The following is a 20,245-nucleotide window of genomic DNA, read 5'->3' on the forward strand; positions in this document are numbered from 1 at the left end:
CCAGCCTGGTCACCCCTAACTGCCCTCTCCTGCAGGGTTGATCACCTCCAACTGCCCTCCCTTGCAAGCCTGGTCCCTCTCAACTGCCCTCCCTTGCAGGCCTGGTCCCTCACAACTGCCCTCCCTTGCAGGACGGGTGCCTCCCAACTGCCCTCTCCTGCTGGCCATCTTGTGGTGGCCATCTTGTGTCCACATGGGGGCAGGATCTTTGACCACATGGGGGCAGCTATATTGTGTGTTGCAGTGATGATCAATCTGCATATTACTCTTTTATTAGATAGGATAGAGGCCTGGTGCACGGGTGGGGGCCAGCTGGTTTGCCCTGAAGGGTGTCCCGGATCAGGGTGGGGTTTCCTTGGGGCGTGGGGCGGCCTGAGCGAGGGACTTGTGGTGGTTTGCAGGCCGGCCACGCCCCCTGACAACCCAAGGGGAGGCCCTGGTATCTGGAATTTATTTTCCTTCTACAATTGAACCTTTGTAGCCTTAAGCGGGTGAGCCCGGCCAGGGTGTGCGGAAAGCTTTGCTTCCCCTGTTGCCGCCGGCAACCCTGTCCTGCTCTCTCAAGCTCCATTCTGCCGCCATTTGTTTGAATTTGTTTACCTTCTGTAATTGAAACTTTGTAGCTTGAGTGGAGGCTTAGGCCTGCAACGGCTATGGAAAGCTTGGCTTCCTCTGTTACCTGGGAAACCTTGCTCTCTGTGGCTGTAGCCATCTTGGATTGGGGTTAATTTGCATACTCACCCTGATTGGCTGGTGGGTGTGGCTTGGCTGGTGGGCGTGGCTTATGTAGCGGAGTGATGGTTAATTTGCATATTACCATTTTATTAGAGAGGATTATAAAAGGCAACAGGTTAAAACAGACCTACTTAAAAGGGATTTAAATTAGATTACTTCAATTAGTAAAGTTTTAGAAAGAATTTTACTTAAAACCTTATTAATCTCTGATTCTAAAAACTAAGAAGTGACTAGCACTAGACTTGTGCAAATATTTGGGTTACGTTCAGATTAAAGAAGAGAAATACCTGAACTCATCAATGGGAACTGGAGTTATTATCCTTAATGTGGGGGTGGGAGGGGAAGAGAGACCATTATCCACTTGAAGAAAGGGGAAAATTATAGATGAGGTTTCTAGAATAGAGCAGTCACTTTTTATTTCTTGGAACTCTGTAAGTATTCAAGGAACCAATATGATTTTCTAAAGACCTCAATAATAACCCCATGAGGATGCTTCCAACTCCACCCTGACTTCATCTCAAGGGTGCTTGCTGCATAAATGGTGTTCCATAAATGGTGTTCCGGGCCAAAAGATTCATGGTGATTCCATGACACAGAATGGATTTAACCAGGGCCACAGCGTTCACCTGCTGGACTACTATGATTGCAGCAGCAGGCCACAAAATAGTGTAGCTCTGAGGTCTGCAGGCTAGGCTGAACTTTGAATCATTGAGCTTCTAGACAATGCACGTCACTGCTATACAGAGATGTGGGCAAGTGCTCATGTAAATAGGGGGCAGGCAGAGCTCTCTGCTATCAGTTATGACAACACTACCAATGTGAACAGAAAAGTTCTGAGCACTGTTCCTGGTGGCTCTGAAAAATATTTTTGATTTTTAGAAAGAGAGGAAGGGAGAGGGAGAGAAAGAAAGAAACATCAATGTGAAAGCAAAACATCAATTGGCTGCCTGCTGAATGCCCCCCACTGGGGATCAAGCCCTCAACCCAGGCATGTGCTCAGACTGGGAATCGAAGAGGCAACCCTTTGGTGCATGGGACAATGCCCAACCAACTGAGCCAGACTGGTAGCTTTTGAATGGCAACATACTGTGCTTTGCAGGACTCTCACTAAAGAGATCCTCTACTCCAGGACACAAGACTCAGAGAGGAAGGGAGAGGGAGAGAGAGATAGAAACATCAATGATGAGAGTCATTGATCAGCTGCCTCCTGCATGCCCGCTACTGGGGATCAAGCCCACAGTCCGGGCATGTGCCCTTGACCAGAATCGAACTCAGGACCCTTTAGTCCCCAGGCCGACGCTCTATCCACTGAGCCAAACCGGCCAGGGTATTTTCTCAGTTTGCTTCTGTGTGTGATTTTGTATAAACAAATCAGGCTGTATGTGGTTTTAGGACCTGCTTTATTCACTTAGCTAAATACTGTGAACATTAACTCCACATTCAGAGGCACAGACTTGTGCTATCAAAGGAAGGCCTGCCAAGGACTTTCATGAGCTCTTTTGTTGGTGGGTGACTATGGCTGCTCTTTCTAGAAGCCAAGCTATTTGCTGCAGCCCCACTGTGAGGGTGTGGTCCTAGAAGTTGCTGTGTAAACACCAGGATACCTGAGAGGTGTGGCCCAGAACAGAGGGGTACGTGGCTAGAGGTTTGAGAGGGAAGATCCCTGTCCATGAGTGAGCTTGCCTTACTTCAGACAACACTTTCCCAGGAGGCGGCAAGATTCCTCTGACCAGCACCATCATTCTCCCAAGTCAAGAAGAAACTTGTCTGGACTCAGAAGCATGCCCACAAATACTTTCCAAATATGTTCTGCAGTTTTTTATTTTAAATTTTTTTGGCTCTAGCCACTAACTGAGTCAAATGTAAACTCCTCCAGCTAAACAGACACTAAGAATACTTAGGTGTCTTTTGTGTAAACCCTTTGAGAAAAGGTCAAAGGACACCCACAGGCTTCATTTGACTTTATCTCCAATATGGGCAAAGCTGCCTTTCTTATTTGTGAATATTGCCTATTAACCCCAGAGGTTTTGTATGAACTACCATGTATAACCGAACTCTCCAAAAACAAGGGGCCTGCAATTTTCTTTCAATGGGTACTCATGAGTGAAATCTCTCAGGCATTAGCGCTCACTTGACTGCATTCAGACATCACTTTGGCAATGGAATGACTGCATTAAATTAGCATCAAGCACAACGGATAGTAATTGCAAGACTGTCATTTCTACAATTGCAAAATTAATGTGCTCTGCAAACCTGTCCCATTGTGTGCCACAGGAAAATCATGGAACCATGTGGTCCTGAGCAGAAAGACGCCCTGGAGTCACCCCATTAACGTGTAGTGGCATTATTCAGCGGTGGTGTTCCTTCCCGCCTCAGCTGTGGTCTCGTGCTCATTCTTCAAGCCCTGTTTGACCTCATCTGTATGCTCATATGACAGCACCTCCAGACAGTAGCCTGGATGTACAGAGAATGTTGTGGAATAATTCCTCCTTCTGGGTGGCATCATGTGTGAATAATGCCAACACAATCACCCTGTATGTATTTCCAAGAGTATGAATAGGCTGCTTATGTAAAGCTTCTTATGAAGAGACATACCAACCATGTGCAGAAAATGTTACCCAAAGGCTGCACATTCATTTAGAAAGAGAAGAGAGATTCACATGCATTTCAGGTGTAGCTCAGGAAGTGGGGCAGCCTGCTTCTCTCCAGCCCTCTTGCTTACTTATGGGAAGGGAATGCAGCCCAGGTTGCATTCAGTTGAGTGAATTTTTTCTGGTCACACAGGACCCCAAGGTGTATGACAACATGCATGTGCACCAGACTCCTGTAGTCTGCTGACTGGCTCTGCAGACTTTCCTGGGGATAAAAGAAATCACTCAAGACTGAAAATAAAAGTAATAACAGATGCTCTGAGCTGAATAATTAGACGTGGTCTCTCAGGTTTCCTGCAGTACAACTGAGGCAGAGAACTACCCACAGAGGATCCTGTGTAAGAGTCACAATGATGACAATGACAGTAACCAGACAAATGGGCTTTCTTGGAAGTCCAGCTTGAATCCAGTCTCTTAGCAACCAGAGGTGAGGGTGGGATGGGTGTCAGGACCCTGGGCTGCATTCACTGAATCCTTTGGCAACCCATCCATCCAATGTGTTGACCCCTCTGATGTCTCTAAGTGGGAGCGTCAGGCCTGAGTCCCCTTTCAGAGGCCACTTACTCTGTCACTCAGCATTAAGGTGTGACATAGCTATTTGCTTGGTAATGTAGTCAGTGCACAGTTTGTTGGAATTTGGGGGGAATTCTACACCTCACTCAAAGCATCTCTTATGTCATCATATTAAACATCAGATTAGGGACTGATGGAGACTCCCTACCTAAGGTGGGAGAAGAATTCTGGACATTTTGAGAATAAAGGTGCACTTTGTACAGCTGAGAAATCATTATGCAGATGATTTAGGCTTAAAGAGATGTGTAAACATGACCGGAAACTGGTTCTGCCTTACCTTTGTTGCAAAATGTTCCATCATAGGCCGTGTTGGAGCAGTCACAGGAGTAACCATGATATTTCTCTATACATTTGCCTCCATTCTCACAGTTAGCCCCATAACTGGTGCAGTGGCCCGAGCACCCGGATTTGAACCCGGAAGTGACCTTTGCTCTTTCTTCCAGATCCAGGGTCACCCCATTCATCCTCAGGGAGCGGATGCAGCCCAGGAAGCCCTGCTGACCTCCAGCACCACCTGGGAATGACAGAAGGCATGCAGCTCAGATGGAGGAACCTCTGCTATAGCTGTTTTCATTCATCATGCCTTGAACAATTGTGGAAAGAGATAAGATGGCCAAGCGCAGCTAGCATGCTCATTTTCCTTCTTTTTTAAAAATATTTTTATTGATTTCATAGAGGAATGGAGAGGGAGAGAGAGATAGAAACATCAATGGTGAGAGAGAATCGGTTGGCTGACTCCTGCACGCCCCACACTGGGGATTGAGCCCGCAACCCAGGCATGTGCCCTGACTCATAGGTCGATGCGCAACCACTGAGTCAAGCCGCCCAGGCTGGCATGCTCACTTTTAAATGGGTCTTGCTTAATAGAGAAAGTAGATGCTTTCTTCCCTAAAGCTATAATGCCTAATTAAAAGAGGCTGTCTTCTGAGATACAATCATTCAATCATTTGGCTACAGAAATAAAATGTTTGGAGATACACAAAAAATATATAAGCTGTTTTGGAAGTCTTATCTAGATTCCTATAGAAAAGAAGTTTATAGAAATCTCTGGGTTTTTTGCTCTTTAATCTCATGTCCTTCAGTTCCACTACCTATTGACAGAAATATACAAAGGCAGAGAGACATGAGTATATTAACGTAGCTATGAAGTCAATTAGTTGGAAGGGATAAGTCCATTTGAAAAGTGGTTGTCTCATGGAATGCTTTGCTTCGGAGTTCACGGTAAGGATTCCCAGGTCCTTGTCTGGAGCGGATGGAAGTTAGAATTAATAATTTTTCACAAAAGTCAACCATACCACATTTATTACCAGGTCAGGTCAAATTTCATTGCTTTTGTCTAAATGTCACTGCAAGACATACAGCACAAAGAGCAAGTTCATTGTGATTTTTGGAGTAAGTTACAGAGTTAGATGGAGATCCATGAGCATGAAAATATTAAAATATTTCTAACCAATTTCATAGAAGGATTTGTTGGAGCATTTTATCAATGTGGGTTTAATTGTGTCTGTAATGACTTTAGCTATGCTTTTTTTTAAAGCAGTTGGTACAAAGGGAGGAACTCAAGTTTATATACATGCCTGTATTTTAGAGTAACAACTTTTCTGGACATTAAATAAACTGAATTGTAGTTAAAATTATTAAACAAAATATGTGATGAGATTTAGAAAAAAGATACTGCTAATGAAATAAAAGTTACACTTTTATTGGAGGCTATGTAGTAGGTTCTCTCCCACATGCCTTATATATGTTAATCACCTGGTTCTCACAATGCCAGGTAGGCATTATTATCACTACAGCCATTGTACAGATGAGAAAACTGAGGCTTAGAGAAATTCATAAGTTTACTCAAGGACTCAAAGCTCCAAAGTGGCCACGTTGTGTTGGATCTGCCTTATTCTTTTGTCTACGGTCTTATACTCTGTTTGGTATTGACCATCTGATGCAGAACAAGAGCGTTAGGGTCAGTGCCCATAGATGTCCATATGTTTTGGAGGTTTTCAAAGATGGAGTGGTCTGTAGGACTGTGACAGGGAAGGTTGGTGGTTGGGGGTTTGATTCCCATCACTTGTTCTATATGTTGAGAAAAAGTGTACAATGTGGCAGACTCAGCAGACAGGGCCTTAGCCGCAGAGACGGACTAGCATTTTCTTGGACCTGAAAATCCTCGGCCATGAAACGACAAACAAAGCACTCTATTATCTTTATAAACCCAAGGCCAGCATTCTCTCACTGGGTAGTTCATAGATTTGAATAATGATTCTCCAGGGATTATTTATTAAAGAAAATATTTGAAGACTGGATTAATTGAAGGGAGTCCAATGCCCTTTTTGATCAAAGCTATGGGATAGTAGATGACAAAGAAGTTATAAGAACAACCACTTGGAAGGACTTCTCATTTTGCAATCTGCTGGTCAGCTCAGCCCCACACCTCTGTGCTGTAGAGAATTGGGGCCTTTGCCATGATTTGGAAGAATTTCAATCAATTAGTCACCTTTTATGTGTTAAATTTTTAATTTGGCTTCTATAATTTTAGCCCCTATGGGTTTTATTTTTGAAATGAGGGTTTCCCAAGGGCTTTTTGTCCAATTAAGGCTTTGCCATTTAAATTTTCACCACTACATCCTATCAAAATATGCTAAAATTTAAAAATCCTTGTTTTTAGATATCGCCCTCTCTTTCCCCCTTATTACAAATGTAACAGTTTTTCACTGTGGAAATTGTAAACATACTGATAAGTGAAATGAAAAAGAGAATCTGTAATGCTACTCAGATATAACTTTCACTTTAACAAATAGCCTTTTCTACTTTTATTTATGAGCTTACACATGTGTAAAAAATAAGGCAAAGGAAGAAATGCAATCATGATATACACATTGTTTTGAAATATGCTTTTTTGCACTCAATATATCACAAAACATTTTCTAAGCAATGTGCAACTAGAACATCTTGTTTAAGCCTGCACAGTAGCTCGCCCTGTGAGAACTTAGTTTGCTCTTCCACAACCATTGGACTACCAACCAATTTCCATTTTATATGATACTGTAATGAATATCCCTATAAGAACCTTTGTACACTTGTCCAGTTTTTACTTAGAATTAAATCTTATAGTTATGTAATTGCTGGGCACAAGGGTATATACATTTTACTTTCATTATTATCATTTTTTTAATATTCACCCAAGGATAATTTTTTCCATTGATTTTCAGAGAGAGTGGAAAGCGGGGGTAGAGAGAGAGAGAGGAGACAGAGAGGAGAGAGATAGAAACATCAAAGTGAGAGAGACACATTGATTGGTTGCCTCCTGCACATGCTCTGACTGGGAGCTGGGGATTGAACTTACAACCCAGGGGGATGTGCCCTTGACCAGGAATTGAACCCTTGACCTTTCAGTGGGCAGGCTGACACTCTAACCACTGAGTAATCCCGGCCAGAGCTACATCTTTAAAGGCATTGGAAATATATTTTCCTCTAAGAATAAGTTAATAATTTGTATTTCACCCACTGAGTATGACATGCCCACCTTCTTCACACCAAGTCTAATATTAGGCAGGAGCCTTTTGAATTTATAGGTCAAGGGGAAAAGAGTTCATTGCTTCAAATACTGTGATTTAGATGATTTTTGTGTGTTACCAATTCTTATATTTTCTTTCTTCTTGGGGGGGAGGAGAAGTCCTATTTCTTATTCATTTATAATCATACTAGTGGCCCAGTGCACGAAATTCGTGCACATTAAAAGGGAATTAGAGGAAATATTTTAATATTGCGATTTGCCCTTTCTCTATAATAGAAGTGTCAGAGATGAAAGAAAATTAGTAAAATGTATATGAAAATCTTCCTCCTGTCAGAGTCTGGGGCGTGCCACAGGACCTAGAGTCAAGTCCCCGCCCACCTGTGCGCACCTCAAAATCGTGCGAGACCCAGACCTGGCCGGCCCCACCCCCATTGGGCAAGATCCAGATCCAGCTGGCCCCACCCCCGTCAAGTCCCGCCGGGTGAGGGGTGCAGCCTCAGGTCTCCCGTCAAGCCTCACTGGGTGGGGGGTGCAGCCTCAGGTCCCCTGTCAAGCCCCGCTGGGCAGGGGGTACAGCCTCAGGTCTCCCGGTGCACGCCAGGTGGGGGGCGTAGCCTCAAGTCCCCTGGGACACCCCCAGGTCCCCTGGCCTGGTGCCAGGGCGGGGAACGTGGCCTCAGGTCCCCCAGCCCGGGGCGAAGGGCGCACCTTGAGGTCCCCCATCAAGCCCCACTGGGTGGGTGGCACGGCCAGAGGTCCCCCGCCCCGGCCTGGCGCCATGCAGCCTCAAGTCCCTGCTGATGGCTCATTATGGGAACCCCGCCTCCGCTGTGGGCACAGCCATCTTGTGATTGCGTGAGGGTTAATTTGCATATTACCTCTTTATTATATCGGAAGATTTTGGGTTGTAACTCTTTGTTGTAAATGTAATAACTACCTTCTTCCAGTTGTGCCTGTTAATACGTATATAATGTTTCTTTTTTCCTTTGAAAGTTTTGAATGTTTATGTAGTTACATCCATCTATTTTATGTGTATGATTTCTGCCTTTGGTATTAGACTTAGAACAAACTTCTCAAATCCAAAATAATATAATTATTCAACTATATTTTCTTCCAGCACTTTAATGATCTTATTTCTCTTAACATTCTACTCTTTCAATCTATCTGGGATGTATTTAATTAGGAAATTATTCACTTTATTGGGTCTCAGTAATAGTTGAGAGTTTGAAGAAGAGATTGTTAAAAGACTCTAAGTAACTGTTAATATGACAAAAAAATCAGAGATTAAAAAAGGGCCAATTGGCAGAGCAAATAAAAATTAGATCATAATTTTATTCTTATTAAGGCAAATACTTAGATATTTCATGTATGTAGGCCTCATTCCATAAAGGGTTAGAGGGGGCAGCCTTGTCTGTTTCTCTGCCTCTCTGCCTTTGACCAGAGAGCTGGTCCTGGGTCTTTCTGAGCTTTTGCATTTGTCAGTCATTCTTCCTGCCTCTTTCTCCCCATCAGGACTGTTGATTGTTTTGGGTTAGCTGTGTGGCTTTCATCAAACCTCTTAGTCTCTTCTCAGCATCAATTTTTCCTATCCATAAAAAAGGAGGTTGAACTAGGTGATGTCTCTGATTCCTTCCAGCTCTAAGTTGCTCTGTGATGTACAACCTCTCCCTCTGTACTTTTATGTCTCCATCTCTATATTTGAGAAAATTACTCTCAATTTGCCCTAAATTTCCTCCTCTTCCTTTTCCTTCAGTGCACTGCTGCCTGACTTCCCCTCTTCCTTCTCTTAACTGACCATAACAGATGACTGTAGTCTAATTTGTATTTGTTGCCTCCATTAAATAAAGTTTTGTACTCTCTCTCTTTTTAAAAAAAATATATTTTATTGATTTTTTTTACAGAGTGGAAGGGAGAGGGATAGAAAGCTAGAAACATTGATGAGAGAGAAACATCGACCAGCTGCCTCCTGCACATCCCCCACTGGGGACGTGCCCCCAACCAATGTACATGCCCTTGACCGGAATCGAACCTGGGACCTTTCAGTCCGCAGACCGACGCTCTATCCACTGAGCCAAACCAGTTTTGGCTGTACTCTCTCTTTTTAATTTATAAAGCAGATAAATGGGATGTCATTTCTCTTGAAAGAAAAACTGAATAAATGCTCTTTTCTTATTTAGATGGCCTCTGATTTATTAAATTGGTCAGTGAGCTGGAAAGTACTTTAACTGATTTAGTCCATATGAAGAAAAATTTTTGTGTGCTGAAAATGGTCATTATATATTATGCAAAAGATGTTAATGCACTAGAACTCCTGATAATTATTTGAGTTTAACTCATGTGCTCTACAGAAATCTTTCTTGATGACAAATGTCCTAAGTTTAAACTGTAGGTCTGCAAGCAAAAATGCTACTTAACCTTTGTTGATTAGAAAATCAACACATTGTCATTAGAGAGAGCCCCATCACACAAGGGCTTCACAGACATTTGTCAGAGTCAGACCTGTGATAATTATGTAAGGTGAGATTGGGTTTAATTTGTAAATCATTTTTCATGGGAAATGCTATGCAAGTATTGCAATTACAGATTAATTATGAAAATTCTGTAACTACCCATAATGAATGATACACCATCAAGTGCACAGGAGATTGCACAGGAGATTGAGGCAACATAATCAGGTATTAAATTAAACAAAAGGGCAAAATCATGACCCAGAGGAATTTTTTCTTTCATCGCTGATGTTTCTCTCTCCCACCCTTCCTCTCTGAGATCAATAAAAATATATTAAAAAAACACAAAGCTGAGTGAAAGGGTAAAACACAGAATGAGAGCTGTAGTACAATAAAGTATGACACAAAAGGGCAATACTATGAATTTTCTAGAACATACATATATTTGAACAAATATATAACAGACATACATAAAATACACTCAGTTGGGTACCAGCAATGTTGAGAGAATGGAATTCAGAATGGTGAAAAAAGAGGAAAAATAGTAAAGTGACATTAAAATGAATAAGGGACACTGTAGGATATGCCAATAGGACCATGAAATGAAGAGTGAGTCCTATGCAATGCTAACTGGCACCCCCTAGCCTCCCCACCCGCTGGGCCTGGGGAGCATTCAGTGCAAAACAACTATTTATTTGAGCTAATAAAAGTGGATCCTCTCCTCTCACTCTCTTAGAGCATCACAGGACAGACTGTAGGGCTGTGAGTTCCCATCCCTTTCTCAATATCTGTGTCACTGAGGCTAATTTCCTTTTTTACAATCTTATTCTGTGTGACAGGTGCCATTTATTATCATAAAGTTTTTAGTTCAGTACTTAATGAAAAAGTAAGAAATCTATATGGGAAATTATTATTATTTTTATTAATCCTCACCCGAGGATATTTTATTGATTTTTTAAAGCGAGTGGAAGGGAGGGGAAGATCTATATCTATATCTATATCTATATCTATATCTATATCTATATCTATATCTATATCTATATCTATATCTATATCTATATTTATATCTATTTCTATTTCTATTTCTATATCTCTATCTATTTTAATTTTTTTTGGAGAGAGAAACATCGATGTGAGAGAGACATTTTAATTGGTTGCCTCCTGCATGCACCCTAACCAAGGCTGGGGATTGAACTTGCAACCCACATACATGCCCATATGGGAAATTATTTAATAAATTTGTTGAAAAAATTTTCCCATATTGATTGCAAAATTAAAATGTCTTCCCTAGATCAAATCATTCCAATTGCCAGGAAAAAACTGGTGTGGAAGGCCACAGAGTCCCTGCAGCCGTGCTCTTGGGGAAGGCGAGCTATTTTACACAGAAGGTGGACAGTAGGATTAGCTCCTTTCTTAGATTTGAAATCTCTCTCTAAATGTTTTGACACATATAACCCCTGCCTTAGAAAAGCCCCTATGGAAATAGTTAATTAGCAGACTATGTTTTAGTTAAAGGCTCAAAAAGGTTAAAAGTACACTGTCAATTTGATGATGTTGGAAGTATATATCTTAAAAAAGGTAAAAATTAGCTCTATCAGAACTTCTTTAATATGTTAAAACTCAAACTGTAAAATAGACAGCTGGAATTACAAAAGTTAATTAGTTTTGACCGCTAAAGGGCAAAGGGTAGGAAAAACATATGGTGAGTCTTCGTGGGGAAGGCCATCCTTCACCTGAGGTAGGGGAGGGTCTTCCCACTGAGAAGAGAGCTGCTCACTCAGCATGGCCTCCTGCAGAGGCTGGAGGCAGAGGTCAGGTTGAGAAGTGAATGAAGCTGGTAACCTGTGACCCTCAGAGAAGGAGCAGGCATTCACAGAGCAGCTTCTGCAGTTTGTCTGCATCTTTGCTTTGTAGATAGTTCATGGATTTATTCTAGTGATTTCTTTAATCTAGCAAATCATTTTCTCTTCTTTCTGTACTTGGGCAGGTGTTTCCAGGCATGAGATCACTCCCTGCCTGTGTCTGGGTGGGGAGCCAGAGCACCAGTTATAAGGGTCAGGGCAGAAACTACATTAGAGTCCCAGCCACCATCTCACTGCTGCCAAACAGGAGAGACCTCAATTTCAGGGAGGGAGACTGACTACTAGATCTAGGGTCCAGACTGCTCTGAGAAGCTGTCTTTCATAACAGTCTGACTTTCTCTGTGGCTTTTTTCAGGCTTTTTGTCATGCCTGATTTCAGTCTGTGGCACCTAGCAAAAAGATACTTCCAAAGAAGGAAAATACCACATTTTGAGAGAAGAATTTTGGAGAAAGTTTATAAGGAAAAATACCTTCTTTCTTTGCAGATGGGATGAACTAAGTTTAAATATAACTATTAACTCAAAGAAGTAACAAAAAATACATATTTCACTTATTCATTCACTCGAGGACTCCCTCAGCAAATAGTCATTGGACAAGCACCATAGCCTTATTCTAGATCTTGGATGTCATGTAGCTTACCTTCTGGGGGTGGGGGGAGCAAAAACATAAATGAAAATATTACAAGTTGTAAGGAAATGCATAATGGTAAATGACTCTAGACAGAGTGGTCAGAGAAGGCCTCTCCGATGGGGTACCAAAGCAGAGATGAGTGATGTGAAGGAGTCAGTTAGCTGTGTCAATGTCTAGGGAGGTATTTCAGGCAGAGGGAACAGCCAGTGCAAATGCTTGCTCTAAAGCAGGAGAAAGCTTGGGGTATTCGAGGGACATCTCAAGACTCTGGAGACCAGTTAGGTGACTAGTAAGGATATCAGTTAAGAGATTAGTTAGGAGACTAGTTAAGAGACTAGTTAGGAGACCAGTTAGGTGACTAATTGCAGTAGTCCAAGTAAGCAGCATGTGGCCTTGACCGGGGTGGGACCTGTGTCAGCAGAGCAGAGGGTAATGCATCTGGGGCTCAGTCTGGAAGTAGAATCACAAACTTAGTATTGATGGGCAATAATGAAGGAAAGAGAGGTTGTTAAAGGTAACCTCAAACTTTGGGCTCTGTGAAAATGGGTGTCAATGAGCTCCCCTGCTCCCCATTAGCCCTCATGAAGACACTCCTTCTACTCTGAGTCACCAACTGGGCCTCCCGCACAGCACAGAAGATCCTGAAAGAGTGAGAATTAATTTTTTGGCTGCTTTGGGCTGACATCTTGCACAGAAGCATGGCTCCCTTACCCCCAGGGCAATTTGGAAGATGTCTGAGCTAAATGAGTTGAGCCTGGACATTTCTCATTAGTTAAGAGGACCTAACCTTCTCTCTCTATGAGCCACTTAGGAGCTTGACTCCTTCCTGAGGCTTTCTCTCAGCTCTCTTGAACTCTGACCTCCTCCTTAAACTAACCCAACAACAGTTACATGCTCTGGCCTGGCTGAAGCTGACTGCAAATTCACCTTTCCATCAGCCATCTGCCCTGCATAGTCCTGTCTTCTATGGCTCACGCTTGCCAACTCTGGCCAGCTCCTGGGCTGGCCATGGGGCTCCAGGCCTCACAGCCCAGCCACCATGATCAGTGGCCAGAGCCCCGAACTCCCTGGCAGGTCTCTGTGCTATAAAGGGCTTTGGCTCAATCCAGCCCGGTATTGTTCATGCTTAGATAATGACTTTGAGCATCTCTGCTGCTCTCCAAACACAAGGAAAAATCTGGGCCGGGGCTGCCCGAGGCTGCCACCCTGAGCATAGTTCTGGGTCTATGGGCTGGCTGAGGCTACAGGCAACCATGGAGGAGGTGAACGTTACATGGAAGAAGAAGAAAGCTGAGAGTAAAGGTAAAATATAGAGAAGTGAATCAATGCATACTGAAGATGCCAGGAACTCTGCACTGCTTCCCATGGATTGTCTCATTGCATCCTGAGACGCAGAAACTGTGTCTCTTTTTAACACAGAAATATTAAGGAACCTGTCAGTGGTCTCTCAGCTAGGAAGTGGCGGGCACAGGTGGGATTCAAAGCCCACAATGTCAACCACATGACACTGTGGAAAGAACTGCTTGGCAGCTCAGGCCTTTTTAACCATTTCTAAACACATAATCATAAATGGTTAAAATCGGAAGAAATTTTGGGAACCAAATAATCCAAATGCTTTATTAGGCAGATGAAAAAAAAAAAGATTCAAAGGGAAAGTGATAATACTCGGTCAACCTGATACTTCTTATTGGAGTAGAACTGAGAACAACTCAAGTTGTCTGAATCCCTACTGAAAACAGTCTCAGGATAACTGACTCCATGATTTCAGTTGTGAACTTAATTTTTTTTTCGGGCAACAAACACCTCTCCACACTTCCCATGGAGCGGGTTTCTGTTTTAGAAAACATTGTTCATATTGGCTTAAATGTCTGGGAGATGGGCATTTTGTGTCCACCTTGAAGATAACAGAAAATTAGAGACTGAGACATGAAACTTACTCTTTTTTTCATCAAATGAAAAGAGGTGTCGCTCCATCAGGTAGTCTACTGTTCTGAAACTTCTCCTTCCAATTATGTTTTCATAATTACTAAATTCAAAGGACACTTTCTAGTCTAATTTAATGCACGACACTTGTTCTTTATTGTCATAATAAACAAAGGGAATCTCACAAAACTCCTGTGACCCCCAGCCCCAGTTTTTCCTTTCCTTGCTTGTCCTTTCTGTTCCTCTTTATTCTTCTTCCTGAGATGCTGTTTTTTTGCCTGTCCCTTACGATTAATTATTCTATCGAATTCGGCCCCAGCCCAGTATTCTTCTCTTTTTATAAGTTGTTCTTGTTTAAACAAATCAAAACTTTTCCAAGACCATAATAAATGCTTCACCTAACCCTCTCTGCTTTGTGACTTTACTTAGTTTCCAAATTTCTTAAAGACAACTATAGTCAGTGAACAGGAAGTGGTAACAGTAAAGTTGGACTTCTATATCCAGGGACAAGTTAAAAAACAAAACAAAGAAAAACTGGTCAATTAGGGTAGAACCTAACCAGCATGCTTGGGACTAACAGGGTTTTGGAAGAAACTTGTCTTAGGTAATCTGGGCAGGACATATTGATAAAGTGAACTTTGCTCACAATATTTAGCAGGAATCAATGAACCTGATGTTTACCTCATACAAAATAATTTAAAAACAATGTAATTTTGAGAACTATAAATTGAGGGAAGGATTTGGAAGGGGCTAGTTCTAGTTGGCGTGGAGGAGTTAGTATTTTACTTCACAAAAGAGACCAGGCTTCTTTCCTAGTCCCTGGCTGACATGGCTTTTTAACAAGCCAGTCTTACCTCCAAAATGAATGGATTAAGCCCGTGGTCGGCAAACTGCGGCTCACGAGACACATACGGTTCTTTGGCCCCTTGAGTGTGGCTCTTCCACAAAATACCATGGCCTGGGCAAGTCTATTTGAAGAAGTGGCGTTAGAAGAAGTTTAAGTTTAAAAAATTTGGCTCTCAGAAGAAATTTCAATAGTTGTACTGTTGATATTTGGCTCTGTTGACTAATGAGTTTGCCGACCACTGGACTAAGCTAACACTCTGTAGTTGGCCCACATCACAGCAAACAGGTGGATATCCAAATTTACCTTTCTTTTGGTGACTTTTAATGTTTCCTTTCTTAAAAAAATTATATTGTTGAAAGTATTATAGATATCTCCCTCTTCCTCCCCATGGACCCCCGCCCCACACCCGCCCCCAACTGTAGGCCTTCACCGCACTATTGTCTGTGTCCATGGGTTATGCATATATACATATAAATCCTTTGGTTAATCTCTTCCTACCCCCACCCCCTTCCCTCTGAAATTTGTTAGTCTGCTCCATGCTTCCATGTCTCTGGATCAATCTTGTTCGTCAGTTTATTTTGTTCATTAGATCCCACATATAAGTGAGATAATGTGTCTTTCTCTGACTGGCTTATTTCACCTAGCATAATTCTCTCCAGGTCCCTCCATGCTGTCTCAAAGGGTCAGAGATCCTTTTTTTTATAGCTGCATAGTATTCCATTGTGTAGATGTACCACATCTCTATCCACTCATCTATGGATGGGCACTTGAGCTGTTTCAGATCTTAACTATTGTAAATCTAATGTTCTTAAAGCATCTCCACACAACTAGGAAAGACACTGTGGGCACTCTGGCCCTTGTTAAAATGAACTGATCCCTGGTGAGTCTCTGCTATAGGGCAATGGGGGTTATAAATATGGACAGCAACCCGGTCTCATCTGCTTTTGTTTGGTCTGAACCTGTCACAGTTGATCAACTTGCTGAACTGACCCCCAGAAACTCAGAGAGAGGGAGGGGGATGTCTAAGGTATAAGGTGGAATTCGGCCTCAAAGTCCTTCAAAGTTGCTTTTTTTTGTTAATCTTCACCCAAGGATTGTTTTTTTCCATTGATTTTTTTTTAGAGAGAGTGGAAGGGAGGGGGAGAGACAGAAAGAGAGAAAAACACTGAAGTGAGAGAGACACATTGATTGGCTGCCTCCTGCATGCACCCTGACTAAGGTGGGGACTGAGCCTGAAACCAAGGTATATCCCCTTGACTGGAATTGAACCAGAGACCCTTCAGTCTGCAGGATGAAGCTCTAACTAGTGAGCCAAACTAGCTATGGCCAAACTTGCTTGCTTTTAATTCAACAGAGAGGAAATGGCTAATTTCCTAAACTATTAGTTTTTTCGGAAAACAAAATTTAAAATTGAACAAGCTATGGAAATAGGACTTGATATGAAGTAGTGTCAGGTCCAGCTGGACCAGGTCAAAGCAAAGACTAGCTATGAGGCTGAACCTATTTCTTGCATAGGCCGCTCAACAGTTTGCTGCTTAAATTTTGTCCCAGTATTTATCTTTTTCCAATGTAGGAGGAATCTTTGCAAGAAGTCTAAAGGAAGGAATAGGTTTCTACTTATCATTTCAAGCAAACCTGAATTTAGGGAGCCCATATTCCCTCCCTCCATTCCTCCGTCCCTCCCTTCCTTCCTTCCTTTGCACAGTACCAATGTTCCAAATTACCAAAGGATTTTATACGGTTCTAAAACCATAAACCTAAAGTTGAATATGTTAGAGACCTCAGAGATGTCCCTGGCTCCCCTCTGGTTCTGTAGACAAGGACTGTGAGCTCCAGAGTGTGGGAAGTAGAACTGGACATCCGTCTCTCGAATCCTCTCTCTCGTTCCATTCTGTCTGGGGAGAGACTATAAGAGGCCTAGATAATTACTTTTAGAAAGATCTCCTGCAAAGCACTCCATAGGGGGTTTTATCTTTTCCATTGTGAAGGTTAGTAAAACCAGCAGAGGGGAAAGACGGTGGCCTTGACATTACTCACCAACAAACAGCTGGCTGTAGAGTTCCAGGCGGGTGTGACCCTCTGTCGGGGCCTTTCGGATCTGCTGTGGCAGCCGATCTACCTGCAGGCTGGCCTGCTTGACATTCCTCTCGGCGGTGACCCGGTGCCACTGGTCATCATTGAGAGGTGTGGGTGACCTCACCACAATCTCCACAGGCCCATTTCCAACATCAAATGAAAAGGACACTTCTGTGGCAGCTGGAGAAGCAGAAAGCACGGAAAGCATGTGAATATTCTCCCTCAAGATACCAAAGAGCAGAAGAAAAACAAAACAGGGTGAGAAAAATAACCTAAGCCTATTACTTTCTACAAAGGTCCATGAAAAACAATCATTTGAATAAGGATCAATAAGGATTAATAACCAAGGGGAGGAAAACAGACTTGTATCGGGGGCCAGGCATATATTTATTTTCTTTATCTTTAGAGGCCTATGGAGAAGTTACCATCATTGACTCTAGATAAGAAAACTGAGGTCTGGAAAAGTTAAGCACATGTAGAGTGTCTTAGATTTCATGAATAATGAAGTAGGGATGTGAACCCAGGCTTGCCAGATTTTTCAGAGCCTGGATTTTAAAAAAAATATTTTTTTATTGATTTCAGAGAGGAAGGGGGAGAGAGAGAGAGAGAGAGAGAGAGAGAGAGAGAGAGCGAGACCTCAATGATGAGAGAGAATCATTGATCGGCTGCTTCTTGCATGCCCCTCCCACCTCCTGGGAATTGAGCCCACAACCCGGGCATGTGCCCGGACTGGGAATCAAACTGTGACTGCAGTTCTCTCAACCATGGAATCACACAGGCTGGGCCAGAGCCTGGATTTTTTGATTCTATACCCAATCTTACCCTTTTTTTTTTTAAAAAATGTAGTTTTATTGATTTCAGAGAGGAAGGGAGAGGAATAGAGAGATAAAAACATCAATGAGAGAGAATCATTGATTGGCTGCCTCCTGCATGCTCCCTACTGGCATGTGCCCTTGGCCGGAGTTGAACCTGGGACTCTTCAGTCCGCAGGCTGATGCTCTATCCACTGAGCAAAACCAGCTAGGGCCCAATCTAACGCTTCAGTAACTCCCAGGAAGAGCTTAATAAAACACCCTTTTCCTCTTCCATCCCCAGAGATTCTGGCTCAGTTGGTCTGGTGGAGGCATTGGTATTTTTTAAAGCTCCCTGGAAAAATATTAATAGAGAGCTACTGCTTTGGGGGAATTCACAAAACTTCTTTTCATTAATCTAATCACTGCAGTTCCTACTGGAAGTGAGGAAGTCATGAATTGTTGATGAATGTCAATAAAGGTGACCTGCATCTTCTTCAGACTATGTGCAGCTGTCCGGAAGGCAGCTCCACATCCCGGCCAAACAACCTCCTTTCGGGAATCATTCGTTGCACCCCTGGGTCATCCCCCACCCCCCTGTGATGCTGAATCCTTCTAGTCACCTACCCTCCAGCACTGACCACATCAATCTTTTTCATAGATCTGCTGCAAATGAGCCTCCTTCTGCAATAAACCACCAACAATAGAAAATGGATTTGGTGGTTGCTTAGGCAATTTTGCTTGTAAGCAGTTTTTCTGCTTCACATTTTAGGTTTTTTTTTTTTTTTTTAAGTTCTCAATGTTTTATAAACATGGTTTTTAAATGTATATTTTTCTTGCAATCAGCAGGAGAGGCAGCACATGTCCCTAGCTCCTCGGGCTCCGTGAATTCTTTTCCATCTTAAAGAGGTGGCCCACCAGATTTTCTAACTTTGCCATAAAGAGATTTAGCCCCTCTATCTACCATTAAGCCTTGGCCTAATCTCTAAGCAGTTTAATTTTTTTCCAGGCTAATGGAAAATTCTGCTTCTCTGGACTGGTACCATTTTGAGATGATGTCACAAGCAATCAAACTTCTAATTTAAAAACCACAGTAGGCCAGATTCTGCCAGGACTTGGACTGTTCCCTGCCTCTGGGTCAGGCCCCTCTGAAAGCTGCATTAACGTTACTGAGCTACAGGGATATTAGATGCGGAGCTCAATTTAATCAACTTAATTGTACTGAGGAATTTTGATCTATTATGTCACCAGAAAGGGAACTTTAATTTCAACACCTGTGGCAGTTCCTGCACACACTCTAGTGAAATATCTCCTGCAAATTAGGAGCTCCTGCCTCCAGGAGTCACTGTGACTCAGTGGAGGCCGGTGACCTTCCTCAAGGTTTCTAAGGAAGTAAGAATGCAGGTTGACAACCCTCTGACTCATCCACTGAACGATCTTTCCCTGTCTTTCTGGTATAGTCAAGGGGGGAAAAAGCATCCCCAGTCTTAAGATTGAATCTGTTATGTTCTTGTAGTGCTATGTTTTAGCAGATGCATTTTAAAATGTAAGTTGTCAGAACAGCAAGAGCACAAGATTTCCTGAGCTAAGCGGAAAAGATTGTTTCATTTTAAAGGTATCAACAGCCATCAGGGAAATAGAATCTAGGGATAAATTGAGTTTAACCCTAAGGTTTGACTCGGAGGGACAGATGCTGCTCTAATTTCCTCTCCTCCTGCTATGATGAATTCTTGTCCAGGTCTTTAAGTGCCACCATTTAGAGAAACTCCGAGGACCAGAAGTTAACTGGGAAGTACACATATTTTTCTCAGCTTGTCACACTGGATCTCCTGTTTCTTCCTCTGGACTACGGCTCTTCTTAACATCAATGTTTCTTTCTAGAGAAGCAAATCCTGCTGTAGCTTAGTCAGGGGACAATGAGAGAGACGCAGGACCTCAAGACTGAGGTCCTCTGGGAGCATAACCCTCCTTAAAGAGCCTACATTTGGGTTTTGCTGACGCAATATTCACAGTTTCAGTACACTCATCTTCCCTTCAGGTGCTTCCTGGGGAAGGAGACTGCAAGGCCAGTGTGAGAGCCAAGGAAAGGGTTCCTTTTTCTCAGTCATTCCATGTGAGCTTCCCTGACATTGCTAAGGGATGCCTTTGAGAAACCCCATCTCCCAGGCAAATGGCAAGCACACTTTAAAAGCTTCTAAG

General features: G+C 42.7%; 1 protein-coding gene across 1 annotated transcript in view; it reads right to left on the reverse strand.

Moving 5' to 3' along the window:
- The window catches only part of CNTNAP2 (contactin associated protein 2), a 1,845,950-nt gene that overhangs the window by 156,315 nt on the left and 1,669,390 nt on the right, over positions 1–20,245 (reverse strand). Inside the window, exons 17-18 of the mRNA XM_079786825.1 lie at positions 17,217–17,435; positions 4,237–4,473 (exon numbers count right to left, since the gene is read on the reverse strand). Of these exons, the coding sequence (XP_079642951.1) occupies positions 4,237–4,473; positions 17,217–17,435 (456 nt within the window). The remainder of the gene's footprint in view (positions 1–4,236; positions 4,474–17,216; positions 17,436–20,245) is intronic.

The sequence above is a fragment of the Cnephaeus nilssonii genome (assembly GCF_951640355.1).
Source record: "Cnephaeus nilssonii genome assembly, chromosome: 12".
Taxonomy (NCBI): domain Eukaryota; kingdom Metazoa; phylum Chordata; class Mammalia; order Chiroptera; family Vespertilionidae; genus Cnephaeus; species Cnephaeus nilssonii.